The 15,946-nt window shown below is 33.4% G+C and overlaps 1 protein-coding gene across 17 annotated transcripts in view; it reads left to right on the top strand.

Annotated features, from left to right (window-relative positions):
- Positions 1 to 15,946, top strand: part of AKAP9 (A-kinase anchoring protein 9) — a 149,783-nt gene that overhangs the window by 106,680 nt on the left and 27,157 nt on the right. For 11 of the 17 annotated variants that reach the window (XM_082398162.1, XM_082398159.1, XM_082398169.1 and 8 more), the window contains 9 exons: positions 2,572 to 2,734; positions 3,545 to 3,757; positions 4,752 to 4,790; positions 6,190 to 6,422; positions 7,367 to 7,486; positions 9,044 to 9,220; positions 10,180 to 10,284; positions 14,656 to 14,808; positions 15,183 to 15,362. In XM_082398162.1, the coding sequence (XP_082254288.1) occupies positions 2,572 to 2,734; positions 3,545 to 3,757; positions 4,752 to 4,790; positions 6,190 to 6,422; positions 7,367 to 7,486; positions 9,044 to 9,220; positions 10,180 to 10,284; positions 14,656 to 14,808; positions 15,183 to 15,362 (1,383 nt within the window). The remainder of the gene's footprint in view (positions 1 to 2,571; positions 2,735 to 3,544; positions 3,758 to 4,751; positions 4,791 to 6,189; positions 6,423 to 7,366; positions 7,487 to 9,043; positions 9,221 to 10,179; positions 10,285 to 14,655; positions 14,809 to 15,182; positions 15,363 to 15,946) is intronic. The other 6 variants (XM_082398163.1, XM_082398161.1, XM_082398170.1 and 3 more) reach the window with 1 other exon arrangement.

The raw sequence follows: 15,946 nt of genomic DNA, 5'->3' as shown, positions 1-15,946 counted from the left end.
TTCAGTTTTTTTGCTAACTCCCTAAGGAGCTTATTTTTAATATGCCTGCTAATCCTATGAGGAAATACCTTTTTCTGCTTTTTATGTGAAATGTATGTTATAAGCAGTGTTAAGGGTATTTAGCATAGTTAGTATTTCAGGTCATTTGACACTTAAATGTTGTGAATGATTCACTACAGGTTACTCAGTATGTTATTTGCCACTTTTTGTGACTTTCATGGCTTTAATTATATGTACTAGCTAGTATTTAACAAGACAGATGCTTTCAGAATAGATTTGTTACCTCCCCTTAAGCTTTTTTTTTTTAAATTATTTATTTATTTATTTATGGCTGTGTTGGGTCTTCGTTTCTGTGCGAGGGCTTTCTCTAGTTGTGGCAAGCGGGGGCCACTCTTCATCACGGTGCGCGGGCCTCTCACTATCGCGGCCTCTCTTGTTGCGGAGCACAGGCTCCAGACGCGCAGGCTCAGTAGTTGTGGCTCACGGGCCTAGTTGCTCCGCGGCATGTGGGGTCTTCCCAGACCAGGGCTCGAACCCGTGTCCCCTTCATTGACAGGCAGACTCTCAACCACTGCGCCACCAGGGAAGCCCCCCTTAAGCTTTTATATTAAAGTGACAGATTATTTACTAATTATACATACTTTTATGTAGTAAGTTTATTAAATTATGTGAAAATATTGAATATGATATTTTTATATATTACACATTATTAAGTATTAGGTTATAGGTATTATATAAATATTAGGAATAAACTGTACCTTAACTAGATGGAAGAGGTTTTTTTAAGTATAAGGTATTTAAATAAATATTTGAAGGAATTTCTTATTCCAATAAATGTGGGTGCTATCTTCTATAATAAGTGAAATTGTTTCCTAGAGGTACTGTATTTGAGTCCCAACTTTTTTGTTTTGCTTTGTAAAACTGAAGTTATTTCTTGTGGTTTTATAGTAATATTTAAATGCATCTTAAGGCAGGTTTAGATCTTGTCAGAAAATAGAATATAGAAACTGACTTATTTTTCTTATCTAAAGCAAGTGTTTATTTTGTTGTAAGTGCATTGTTGTATTTGTACAGTAAATTTGAAAAAGGAAAAAAAAACTCATATCCTAATTAGAGCTATGAACTCTTTTAGAGCGTTCATATATTTAAGGCAAACATTTTACAATGTACAGTAAAAAAATTACATGTGTACACGTGAAAGCAGTTGATTTATTTTTAAAATATAGGCTGTGACTAAGTTCAGGAGAGGGCTTTTTATAAATTAGTTCATGTTTTATGGTCATTTTTTAATTTTAAAAATTAATGTATACTGGTTATCCACATTTAAAGGAAAATAGTCTTTTGTCAGTCAAAAGTAAAAATATATATAAAGTTTTATCTTTGTTGAGGTAACAACATATTATTACAGATATTTTAGGAAATATTTTGTGATTAAAATATGTGCTTAATTTTCCATTATGAGTCTTAAATGTGTATGCATATTATTTTCAAGTAATGGGTTGCGAATGATATTTAAAACATCTTATTAAAACAAGAATAATTGCACAATAGATATGTGAGATACTGATTTATCCAACCACAAAATGGTACCACAGAAAGCTTTACTTAGTAACTCTAAAATCTCTTTGCTATGGTAAATTTTAAAATGCTATGGTAAATTTTTTTTAAATGTAATGGTGTTGATATTAAATACCAGAAACATTTGAGCTCAATTTTTCCCCATGTAGTTGTTTTAATAAAAACAGATAAAGCAGGTGCTAGCAGTAAGAAGCCCAGAAAACTAAAGCAGAGATAGTGCTTTTCTGCAGTTTCATGCAGCTGATAACAATGATCACTGTTTTTGAGCGCTTTGGCCTTGAGCCTGTACTTGACTGTCATCTTAAAAATTGTTTAAGAATGTGGTCAGTATATGCCAATGACAGCATTTTAAGGAGGCTGTGTTTATAGATAATGCCTCTGTATTCTAAGGTTTTGAAAATAAACTGAATATTCATTTAGAGTCTTGTAGATGTTTCACAAATGGACAGAAGTATAAAGCTTTTAGTTAAAATATGGGTTAAACTTCATTTTTTTGTGCCACTATGATTTTATTCATTGATGACATTGCATTAATCATTTATTATTAGTTCCCCACAGTGTACAGTAGGAGTCGCAGTCAATAAATGTTAAATACAGAAAACATAAAGCTTATCATAGAACACATAGTTACATAAAATTCTTTACCAAATACAAAAAGGGCCTGTGTATTATTAATTTTATATCTCTCTTCATATGATAGCATACAGATCTAGTGATGTAAAGTGGTTTATTTTCAAAAGAAGCTTTTTTTGTTGTTGTTCAATAAAATTAGAATACATATCTTACGGAAAGTTATACACAGCTAATCTACTTATCTACTGATTTACCCTACCTACTAGTACTAGCATGCACTAGAAATATTAAATGACTACAATTCAACAGTGTATCTTTATTTTCAGTTAAAGTTCTTTTTTTTTTAAGCTTTAATGGGGAATGACACTGGTATTCTTAACAATTTGTCTTCCTTCACGTCTACTTTGCCTCTTTGTTTAGCTGGAACATGCGAAAGTTACACAGACACAATTGATGCGTGAGTCATTTAGACAGAAACAAGAAGTGACAGAGTCCCTTAAGTGCCAAGAAGAACTGCGAGAGCGCCTTCATGAGGAGTGCAGGGCCAGAGAACAGCTGGCTGTGGAGCTCAGTAAGGCTGAGGGTGAGCACCCTGCCATTGGCAACTGAGGGTGGAGAAATTTCAAGTCTAAAAATAAATTGTGGTGCAAGCCAGGTTTGGAAACCACCAGTCTACTTTTATTTTCAAATGCCCATTGAAAAGTAGTTATAGTTTGTCTTCAGAATTCTTCTAAGCAGTTTTTAAAACTATATATATATTTTTAATTATAAAAAGTACTTAGTAGAATTATAGAAAGTATTTAAAATTTTAGAAAATACAGAAATGAACGATAGTGAATTGTTACCATAATCCCACCATCCTAAGACAACTGTTGTAATTTAAAGATGAGGAAACTGGAGCAAAGAGATGCTAATAAATTGTTCAGTCACCATGAAATTGTGATTCCAGGCTTTAAGCCTGTAAAGCTCCATGCTGTTTATATCCTACCGTGCTGTTGTGGGTGTTGGCCTTCTAGAATCACTTAAAATATCAACTTTCTCTAGTATATTTAAAATGTGATTCAGTTCACAAGCATCTGATTTATATTAAGCTTTCCAGGAACCTATCTGTTTATATCCGTTTAATAAAGTGTGTTATACGTACATGATGTGATACATTAGCATAACAAATAATAGAAAATTCAGAGGAATTTCTTATTTAGACACATATTTAATAAGAAAAGGCTGTATTGAACATACCATAGTTACTGCTATCATCAGCAGCAAATTCATTCAAGACTCAATAGGTTGGAATGATTTAAAATTTGCTAACAGAACACCTTTTATTATTTATATAAGTATAATGGTAAAACTTGAAATAATAATTACATTCCTTGTTAATTTTATTTTACAGGTGTCATTGATGGCTATGCAGATGAAAAAACGCTTTTTGAAAGGCAAATTCAGGAAAAAACTGATATAATAGATCGTCTTGAGCAAGAGTTGTTATGTGCAGGTAATAGATTGCAAGAACTAGAAGCAGAACAACAGCAGATCCAAGAAGAAAGAGAATTACTGTCGAGGCAGAAGGAAGCTATGAAAGCTGAGGCAGGCCCAGTTGAACAGCGTATGTATTTTTAGACTTTATATGAAACATTCCTGAAAAGTTCAAGATGGCTTTTTTTCCCCCTTTCAGTGCCATTATTTATATATTTTATATAGGGATTGAAAAATAATAAGAAAATCTACCTTATTGGTAATTGTCTTATTAGCCAACCATGTGGAATCAAATGTTTTTTCTTTCTCCTTTGGCATATTTTGACAGAAAAAGATAATTCTTCATTTATCCTCAAACCTCTGCCTAAAGAGAAAGCTGCATATAATGAGGCAGGATATTTTTTAAACTGTGTAAGATTTAGTTCTTTTAATTGCAGAAAGGCAGCAAAATGTATACTTGGATTAACTAAATAAGAGCACTGACCTGCACTAGTAGTGAGCAGGTGAGGTGGATTTCAGCCTGCAAGATAATAGATTGAAAAGGTCCTGGCTCTTAGAAGCAGGCTGACATCTAGTTTAATATAAGCGGGACTTCAAAGAATAAATAAGTTTACAAATAACCTTTAATCTTTTCTTAAATGAGACATTAGGTAACATCTTGAAGTTTGTTTGGTGGTTAAAAAAAAAAAAAAAAAAGTCAGTCTTTGTGGACTTACTTTAAAGTTCCACTTTAAAGTGGAACTTTAAATCCTTTTAATCATATCTTCTCACTTTTATATTACACATGCAGTCAGATTATAAATGTGTAGTTTTACTAATTGAATTTTATCAATTTAGAGATACAACATGCATTTTTGTAATATGGTGAAGTTTTTTCTGGTTGCTCAAATTTGTTTAGCACAGGTTTAGGGTTGGAATTTTTAATGTGGAAAGTATGTGTGTGATACATGTAAAATGTTCAAGAAATACTGATACATCTGAAAACATTACCCATGATAATAATCAGTGGTTTCAACTTTTACTTCTGATTCTTTTGTGTATGTGTATTATTCTATTTTAGGAAATAGAAGACATGTAAATTACCATATTTTTGTTCTGTGTGTGTGTTTTTTCTTTCCTAATAGGACTAGTAGATGCTGCAGTCGATGCAGCACCTGGAGCAGGTGTGTTTATACAATTGCATGGCCATTGGGTGACCCTTGGATTTTTCAACCAACTAACATATCTCTAAATTTGCTGTTTTGTTTCATACTTACAGTTTTTCCCTTTAACAACAGAAAAACTCTTCTTAAAATAAAAATACATATTTATATTTGGAATTAACAACTGAGATTCATAGTGACCATCATCTTATTATATCTGTTATTCCACAGAGCTGAAGACCATTTCAGTTTTTTAAAGAAAATGTTGGTTTATTAAAAGTTTTTTTCTTTAACAAATATATTAAACTCTTACAGCCTATGAGTTTTCAAAATACTCTGTTCTAAATCAGGAAGTATATAAGATGATGGTATCAATAGGATCAGTGAAATTTAATAAAGAGACTTTCTGGTTGATTAACGTTTATATTAACATCTAAATCAGTATTGTTTTAAAAGGAAAGATGTTTTCTGTAGATTTCTAATCCTGAGTACAGTGTTGACAGACCAGTTAACGTGAAGACTCTAGAGTAATATTCCTTCCATTTTCTTCATTAGAGAATTGTTCTACTTTGCTATATGTAATTTATTATTGTATGATTAATATTAATAATAATGGCTAACACTTATATGTAGTGCTTACCATAGTCTAGGCACTGTTCTTCACATGTATTAACTCATTTGATTCCACAATAACTCTTAGAGATCAGTACTGTTACTATCCCCAGTTTACATATAAGGAAATTGAAGGACATCATGTTAAGTGCTGCAGAGACAAGTGACAGTTAGGATGTGAACCCACAGTCTTTGCTCTTAAGCACCACACCACACTACCTCTCATACTTGTCAATTTTCCCGTGATACACGTACATGTGAGTATGCAAGACTAAGTCAGGAATGTGGATCTAATAAGGAGTAAGGCTAACAGGAAATTCTGATTCTAGTTGTATTTCTTTTCTGTAACTCTTACTTGCCTTGGTTAAAGGTCTACAGTATTTGATCTCTGTGTGTATTGTGTATGCATATAAAAATGACTTTATGGGTTTAAATGAATTGATTTTTGCCTGAGGTGAGTTGTTTCTGTGCTTGAATTTGGTTAGACTTTGCTCTTTTCCTTATAGTGAAAGTGGATTTTGAGGGGGTCATTTGCTATGCTCTTTTCACAAAAATATTGTTTTTAGTGACAGGACATATTCTTTTTGTTAATTCTGTACAATTTTATTGATACTAGCTTGCTTACTTATATAGGAATATGTTATTTTGATATTTTCATAAGAGTATTTTCCTTTTTTACATGTGTTTGAAGTAAAACTTGGCTCCTTTATTTCATGAAGTTAAAATTTGAATACAGTTATGGGTGGTTTCACTATCATAACATCATTAATTGTGATTTAATGTAGTATATTTTTGCACTTATAAACAGAATTACTACAGGAGACAGAAAAACTGATGAAGGAAAAACTAGAGGTACAGTGTCAAGCTGAAAAAGTACGTGATGACCTTCAAAAACAAGTGAAAGCTCTAGAAATAGATGTCGAGGAACAAGTCAGTAGATTTATAGAGCTGGAACAGGAAAAAAATGCTGAACTAATGGATTTAAGACAGCAAAACCAAGCACTGGAAAAGCAGTTAGAAAAAATGAGAAAATTTTTAGATGTAAGTATTCTCAACATTAATATTAATTTTCTCAGTGGAGTGCTACTTGCTGCTCTTCTAGGCTGTGGATTTTAAATTATGGAGAGACTCTTAAATTCTAATATTTCCATCTATATGTGTCATCTACTAATTAATTGAAAAGTACTATTTCGAGTAAAAATTCTAGTAATTTTTATTGTGCAGCTTTCAGAATTAAAAGCAGTACAGGCAGATTATGAGTAAGCCCTACCAGTTAGCCTTTCCAAATTCATAGTTAAGAAGTTTGTCCTAGTCTTTTTCTTAACCAATAGCCAAAGCAAGTTAGGATCCTAAAAGCTAATTGGCCACCACTGTTTAACCCATAAAAGATACACACACAGGTAACAAGTGTGCCCTGGAAGCAAAGGACTGGAACAGTTGTCATGCTGTCATTACTCTCTTCCAAAAAGCTATTAAGTCTCTAATTTCACATGGATTTTCTTCTTTGGGATTTCACTTAAGCCGTGTGTTATCTTCACAGATCAGAGAATAAGATTCTTACACATTTTATAATTTTAGGTGTAAAACCTAGATTAAAATGAAAGAAATTGATTTACTACATAATTTGTTCTACTTTTTTTTGTTTAATGACTAAATTAATAGTGGAATTCCTCCTTTCTTCCAAAAAAGTAAATTGATTTTAAGAAGAACATATTTATTTCATTCTGTGTTTAACATTACTTGAATTTTTAAAAGTGTTGTGCTTCAGATAACATTTAAATGCTTAAATTTTTGTTGAAGAGCTGTAATAGGTTATGTACCATACAACAAATGTTATCTTTTTAAACCTTTTTGGTTTGGGGTATTCCCGTGATCATCAGTTGTTCGTCTTCAAACAAAACTGTGCCTACAATTAAAGGGAAGTAAGGGAAATAATAGCTTCAATAAATATCATTTTTTCAGTTACTATTATTATTAAACTTCAGGAGCAAGCCATTGATAGAGAACACGAGAGAGATGTATTCCAACAGGAAATACAGAAACTAGAACAGCAACTTAAGGTCGTACCTCGATTCCAGCCTATCAGTGAACATCAAACTAGAGAGGTAAGAATTTTACTGATACTGTCTACCATACAATAATTTGTATATTATGTGTAAAATAAGATGCATATAATAAAAAACTTAAAAGGAGTTCTTTCTATTGTATATAAATCTTCAAAATCAGAAACTTAAATATTACTTCAATATGAGAAGGTTCTTGAAACCCTAAAAATTCCAAAGAAGTATAAAATACCTATAAACTCATTGTAATAAAATGTTATTTACATTCTCATTTAATAGAAGGAAACTGATGTAAACAGCCTTATCTATTGGAGCAGTAGAAAAGTTATCAATCCCCACAGAGTTTATAGTTATTCATCTTGTTCCTAACATTTTTAGATTTTGAAACGTAGCTGTGTGTTCGTTGACACTCAAAAGAATATTTAAGCTCTAGAACTTCCTGTCATTTCCTACTATTTGTTTTCTTATATTTAAAAAGAGTGAGCTGCCTCATTCATGAAACTTCAAGAAACTAACAAGGATGTGTGTATTTGATTTTCTTCCAAATCATTGATCCATTTGTTTTCTCCTTACTTTGCCAGATCTGAGTCCCCAGCTTCTGATTTTTTCAGGATCAAAAAAAAAAATCTAACTGTAACAGTATATTGTACCATTTTGCTATACCTCCTTTATTGTCTTTTCCTTTGACCTCACTTCAAACTTAGTCCACCTTTTATTGTTAAAGTTTCTCCTCAGGCTTTATTACTGTCATCCTTGAACCTGTAATTGTAGGTAAGCTTGCATTTCTTCTAATGTTTTGAGGAATAAGTGCCATTTTTAGATAATTTCCTGAAAGTATCTCACTGAAATAAGGTAGAATTCCTTTTTTTCTTACCGTCACATTTCTTTTTTTAAAATAAGCTTTCTCTCTTCACTTGATTAGAACTAATTTCACAAGCTATCTTATTGATCCTTGCTGTATCCTTCCATCACAGAGCCATTCACTTGAATGGTGCTGCATATCAGAATCACTTAGGGAAACTTTCAGGGTGCACAAATCCCTCTCAGCACCTGGCATTCTCATCTCTATTCTGGGCTGGTGGAATCTGTAGGCTGCAAAGCTTTCCAAGTGACTGTATTAAAGGTCCCTAATTCCCTCCCATCCCTGTGGTATTTAGAACCATCGTATTATTATATGTATCGCTATAACCATTTGTGGAAAGAAAAACGTAATCCATGAAAGTTTTTTAGGTCATCTTATCTCACATATAAATGTAAGTCAGTACTCTGTAAACTTGTTTTCTTTGTTAGGTTTTGGTGTCCATTAGAGCTTGTAGTTCAACATTATTCAAGAATGTATTGTTGCTCCTCCTGGCTAGAGAAACTCTTAGTCTTAAGAGAACTTTTTAAAAAGGTTTGGTGAAAGCAATATTATTTCTGTTTTACTAGTACTGCTTAGATGTATCAACTCAGAAAACGTTGCTGTCATTGGAGACAATAGCGCTATCCTTATCAAAAATAAAATTAGCATAGCATCTAAAAATCCTTTTTGAAATGAAGATATATTATTAACATGCTTACATTTTTTAACATTACAGTTTTTGCTTATTATATTTCCAGGTTGAACAGTTAACAAATCATCTGAAAGAAAAAACAGACAAGTGCAGTGAGCTTTTGCTCTCTAAAGAGCAGCTTCAGAGGGATATACAGGAGCGTAATGAAGAAATTGAGAAACTGGAGTTCAGAGTAAGGGAATTAGAGCAAGCCTTACTCATGAGTACGGACAGTTTTCAAAAGGTGTGACATTTTCTTTGGGTTAATTTTATCAAGTGTTTTAGTACAGATTACTCTTAGTTACATGAACATCAGTTTTTTAAAATTAAAAAAATCACTGATGATGCTTTGTTATTATTGCATAATGTATATATCTTTATGTCTTCACTGACATCATAACCATTTCTGTTTATTCTTTTTTTTTTTTTTTTTAATTTATTTATGGCTGTTTTGGGTCTTCGTTTCTGTGCGAGGGCTTTCTCTAGTTGCGGCAAGCGGGGGCCACTCTTCATCGCGGTGCGCGGGCCTCTCACTGTCGCGGCCTCTCTTGTTGTGGAGCACAGGCTCCAGACGCGCAGGCTCAGTAATTGCGGCTCACGGGCCTAGCTGCTCTGCGGCATGTGGGATCCTCCCAGACCAGGGTTCGAACCCGTGTCCCGTGCATTGGCAGGCAGATTCTCAACCACTGCGCCACCGCGGAAGCCCCATTTCTGTTAATTCTTATCTCCAAATGTTCCTTGCATATCTGAGTCCTGATAAAGAAAGATTAATTAAACCAGAAGAATTAATCGCCCTTTTAACCATCAGTAAGTTTGTGATTGTAAAATAATAGCCAAGTGAAAAAGCTGTAGGCACCAGTTTAGGCTGATGCTTTACCCCAAACTAAGAAGCAATGAGATCTGTTCCTGTTATGCTACAGAAAGCAAAAATGAATGAAAGAAGAGCAGGATAAGGAAATTGGGAGGGGAGCAGATGAGGGGATAGCCTTCATTTTATCTGAGAAATGAATTGTAAGATTGTCAAGCAATTCCTGTCTTAATTTGTATAAAATGCATTCAGGACTGAATGTTCTAACCTTTGATCATTCACTAATGTAGATTATCTACTTCTAATTAGAGAAATAGAATTGCTACTTCTCCAATTAAAATGGATAGTCAGGATTTAATGTCTGAAATTTTGAGAAAATTCTTATATATTTAAAGGTAGAGGACCGAAAACAGTTTGGATCTGTAGAAGCTAAAGCGGAATTGTCCCTAGAAATACAGTTGCAGGCTGAGCGAGACGCCATAGACAGAAAGGAAAAAGAGGTAAGTTTATTTTTAATGACACAGTGTGGCTTGAATTATTTTAGAAAATATCATTTGATTAGAATGAAGTTTATGGTCTAAAACCCAAGTTTAGAGTGTTTCTTAGCTTATTGCCTAAGTTGACCTTGGAAGACAGTAAACATTTGAACAAATAAACTGGAATGAAGTAGAGGGGACAAGTAAAAACACTTGGACACGGGAGGAAATTTTGAGGACAGAAAAGGTGGCTGGTTTGGTAGGTATGAATTCAATGAAGAGGAGAGTGGAGAGAGATAGTAGGTTTGGGCACAAGGCAGTACCTTCCTCTTGACCTTACCATAGGCTTTGAATTACTGCTACTTTGCTGTGGGTTTTGTTTTTTTTTAAGTTGTATTGCCCTGGGAGATAATAGTGCCTTTTTACAGTGTGCTAAACATGTTCTTAAAACAAAAGGTTAATAATAAAGTAATTCTATAAAGTTCTTTTATGTTTTTCTACTCCCTCCCTTTCCAAAAAAAAAAACCAGAAAATGCACTTTAAAAACAGCAATACTTTCCAATTCCTAATTATTTAAACCTTTGTCTACCATTAGTTTTTCTAAAGCATATTGTACTCTATGTCGTCTAGCTATACCATATTTTAAATGTTTCAACATTTTTAATTACATTTTTATCTCTTTCCATATAATTTTCTCAGGACATTTGATATATTTTAAGAAATATTTATTGAATGTAAACAGTATATTAATGTTAATGAGTGCTTTGAAAAATAGAAGAATGATTTAGATGTCAGCTAAAACTATAGCTTGGAGAACTTAATTTGGAGGAGAAAAAAGTCATCTATATAAATGACTAATGGAAATGATCATTTCCATGAGAATGGTTATTTTCTCATTTTCACATAGTACTGACTAATGTTTATCTAAGAGATTCGTATTTATTTTGTTTTTTGGCTTTTATGTGAGAGACAGAGAACATTTTTATTGATATGTAACCACTTCTGTGTGTTTCAAAAAGAATTAACATTTAAAGATTTACCTTACACTAAATAATCAGATAAATTGTCTGCTTTCTAAAAAGATGGAACTCCAAAACTGGTCGCAAAGGCAATGATAATTGATTATGGATAATTGATTAAGTTTACTAATTTTATATTTTTATTGTCATTTGAATTTTATTTAACGCTACTTAACACCTTAATTTCTTGAAGCCTACCATTTACTTAGAATCATAGTTGTTGGAACTACAAGAGGCCTTTGAGAGCTTCTGTCAACCAGCTCCCAGTTTTTACAGATGAAACAGAGGCAGACATGTTGAATGAGTAAAGAATTAAACTGATGGCTAATGTTGGTCTACTAATACTTGTCACTGTTATTCATGTTTGAATAACAGTGACAAGTATTTTGTCAGAACCCACTCACTCAGTAACTGGAGACTGAAAGATAGGAATGTAAAATTGAAACATATATCTTTTAATGAAAATAACTTCTTAAGCATTCTCTCCTGTACTAGGCAAATGTTTTCAGATATCTGACAGTATAAACATAAGATGTCTGTGTCATTATATCTGAGATACTTCCCACTACTCTCATAGCCGAAGTTGGTGTAAAACTTTTTTTTAAAGTTTATTACAGTATTTAGAAGTTCAAAATGAATAGAAAGAGAAGAAAACCTTAGAAGATAGGAATTTCAGGATGTATAAGAGAAGGAGAATAATGTGGAGAGAAATAGAAGGAAGAATTTCTTTAAGAAAAAGATGCCTTCAATTAGGCTTTAGCTCTGTGAAGGTTTTAGCTCTTTATAGAGTTAAAGAGATCTAGCTTACAAATGGCAATAGTAAATAATAGTTAACTTTGTTGAAGTCTGTGCGAGAAAGTGCTAAGTATTTTAAACGCCTAATGTCATTAACCCTTGCACTCTCCCGGAGGATAGGTTCTATTGATATTTCCACTTTACACATGAGTAAACCAGATCTTAAGAGAGGTTAAGGAACTTGCTCATGGTCACACAGTAAGTGGTTAAACAAGAATTCCTCCTCAATTTCTCTGATTCTGGAGCCCTGTGATGCTCTACTGCCAAAACATCCGGGCATGTTTTGCCCTGTTGGTGAGAAGTATTATAGACTGTCATTCAACATTTATTGAACTCCTATGTGTAGAACACCACTGTCCAATTGTAAAACCAGTACTGCTCTTCAAGGAATCTCCTATCTAACTAGGATATGTATACACACATATACATACATACATACATACACACACACACACACACACACACACACACACATTTGAAAGAGAAGAATACTTAAAAGTAAACACAAATAGGTGCAAATTAATGTAATCCAAACAGTCTAGATATCATTTGGTAGCTAAATAGAACAAGGTTAAACCAGAAAGCTACCATTCTATTTTTAGACCTTAATAATATTTTTCTGGTTTTTGGTTGTCATAGACTCAGTAATAAGACAGCAGGGACTGCAGCTGAAGTCTGGCTGAGTAAGAGGAGAGAATGCCTTACAGTGTCATTTTGGGAATTGAAGTCTCTGTTTTGATGCCTCAAGTTCAGCTACTTATGATGGGAATGTTAGTGCTTTAGACCAGTGCTTCTCAAACTTTAATGTGCATATGAATCCCCTGGGGATCTTGTTAAAATGAAGAATCTGATTCAGTAGGTCTGGGGTGGGGCTTGAGAATCTGTGCTTCTAACATGTTCCCAGGTGAGGCTACTTCTGCTCCAGGGACCACTCTTTGAATATTAAGGCTAAGAATTTGACCGTAAACTGTTTTATCAAAAAAGAAAATAAGTATCAGGTGAGGCAGGGCAAGGCAGCAATTTTGAACTTAAATATCTATGTAAGTGTTGAAATAATACCTTGTCATCAAAAGTAGTCGTAGAAGATAGGGATAAGTGTAAATACCATTATATTAGGTAACTTTGAAGAAGATATAATCATCACAGTTCTCAACAAACTAACCTGATAATTATATATGCACAACTACTAACTATATTTAAGGTGTGCCTACTGAGTTTAATATCAGTGTTAAAGAAAATTATTTAAATATGTCTTAGACATCAGTTATTAGAAGCAGGATAAATGATAGTTAAGAATGTAAGCTTCCAGAGGTAAACTCCTGAGGTTCAAAAACTGGCTTCCACATACTAGCCTTGTGACTGCAGGTCAAGGTGCTCCTCTTTCAGTGACTCCCTCCTCATCTCTGAAATGGAGATAATCCTAGTAAAGATCTCATAAAGTTGTTATAGGGTTTTTAAAAAAATAATACATATAAAGCATCTTATGCAGTGCCTAACAGTAAATTGTCTATAAATGATGGCTATTGTTACTAATATCAGTATGATTTCTATTAATGAAATATTAGGCTAAATGATTCTGAAGGTCTTTGCCTTGCTAATGCTAAGATATGATTCTGATTACGTATCGGTGTGTAATCAGAATATGCCCCCTTTCAAGTTCTAAGGTAATAAATGATTTATATGTACTTTCTGAGCCAGTTGCCACTAAATGCTGCTCTTGTGTCTTAGGTTGCTTTTAATGCAGCAATTTTGATCATTAGGTAAATACACACTTGAAAATCCATTCATTAAAAATGTATTAAGAAGCTACAAAGCATTGAGCTAAATGACTGTTCCTCTCCTCAACCAAACCCAAATATTAAACCAAACTCTTAATATTCATCATTAGTTTCAGTCTCTACATAACCATCAAAGAGCAATTGCTTTACCATTAGTGGTAATCTGTGCTCAGAAATGAGCTGAATTTCAGTTGTCCTATATATAGGAACACTCTAATTTTCTCCTAAAATGGTTTTACTAACGTACTCTTTAAGTTTCTGTTATTTCAGACCTAAGGATCTCTTGCTCTCAGCATCTACCTCTGCTTTCTTCTGCTCAAATAAGGCACATGGCTGCCAAACCTTTCATTGGGTTAAGTATTAATATGGACTAAATTGAGCTAATCTCACTTGGTGGCTAAAATAACTGACCTAATTCTACAGCTTTCTTGAGCATTTTTGATAGCAGTTAATTTAACGTAAAATAAGATCTAAAATGTGGACTCTTTTCCTTCCTCCCATGACTCTTTTATGCTTTATCAGAGGATAATTTTAGGTAGGAAGTGGATCCTTGTATCCTTCCTCTGAAGGTCTCGTCTTTGCTTTGGGCAGGATGGTTTAAAGGTATTTAGTTTGAAAATGTCTAGAAACCACACAGTTAAATCTATCTGGCTTAGAGAAACCCCTTTCCTTTATTCTCATGGCTCACGTGTTTTAAGCATATATACTATAGGGCCAGTACAGCACTCTTCATTCTCTCTTGACAAATAAACATGTGTATGAACAGTTTTTTCTCTTTCCTTTTGATAATTTTGGTATCAAAGATCACAAACTTAGAAGAACAGTTAGAACAGTTCAGAGAAGAACTGGAAAATAAGAATGAAGAAGTCCAGCAACTACATATGCAATTAGAAATACAGAAAAAGGAATCTACCACCCGCCTACAAGAACTTGAACAAGAAAACAAATTATTTAAGGTAATTACTTAAGGAAAACTTTGCCTCTGAATAATTCATTGTTTTGGTCTTGTGTAGTAGTTGTGGTATTAAGCATTTGCTAAATCCAGCTGCTAAATAATACTTAAAAGAGGAACATTAGCTGCAGATGGATTTGTATGGAATTTATCTTCAAGCCAACATAAACATTTGAATTAATCAGAAATGAAAAATGTTGGAGACCTTTATCAAAATATTTTAAGAATTATTGATTTACAATAATTATATAATAGCTCTGATTTTTTTTTTCATTTGTATGTTTTAGATGCTATAGTTTGGTAAGAGTTAATTGACCGAATGTTCCGAAAATCACGTGTAATGCCCTATCCAACTGGGATGGTTATTTTTGTTCCTAGGATGAAATGGAGAAACTGGGATTTGCCATAAAGCAAGCTGATCCTATCTCTACCCAGGACCAACATGTACTATTTGGGAAATTTGCTCAAATAATGCAGGAAAAAGAGGTAGAAATTGACCAATTGAATGAGCAAATTACAAAACTTCAGCATCAACTTGAAATTACAATAGATAACAAGGTACACTAATTTAAAATTATTACATGAAATTATTTAAACTAGAATTTTATTTTTATTTTTATTTTTTTATTTTTTATTTTTTTAAAGGAAATTACTTTATTTTTTTATTTTTTATTTTTTATTTTTTTTATTTTTTTAATGCTATTCTTGTCTGCTTACATTCTTTTTATTTATGTATGTATGTATGTATGTATGGCTGTGTTGGGTCTTCGTTTCTGTGCGAGGGCTTTCTCTAGCTGTGGCAAGCGGGGGCCACCCTTCATCGCGGTGCGCGGGCCTCCCACCATCGCTGGCCCCTCCCTGCCGAGCACAGGCTCCAGACGCGCAGGCTCAGCAACTGTGGCCCACGGGCCCAGCTGCTCCGCGGCACGTGGGATCTTCCCAGACCAGGGCTCGAACCCGCGTCCCCTGCATTGGCAGGCAGATTCCCAACCACTGCGCCACCAGGGAAGCCCTTTATTTTTATTTTTTATTGAAGTATAGTTGATTTACAATATTGTGTTAGTTTCAGGTGTACAGCAAAGTGATCTAGTTTTTTTTTTTTCAGATTATTTTCCATTATAGTTTATTACAAAATATTAAAC

The sequence above is a fragment of the Balaenoptera borealis genome, assembly GCF_965194805.1.
Source record: "Balaenoptera borealis genome assembly, chromosome: 7".
Classification (NCBI taxonomy): Eukaryota; Metazoa; Chordata; class Mammalia; order Artiodactyla; family Balaenopteridae; genus Balaenoptera; species Balaenoptera borealis.
The sequence above is the reverse complement of the archived record's forward strand: the minus strand, read 5'-3'. Positions and strand labels throughout refer to the sequence as shown.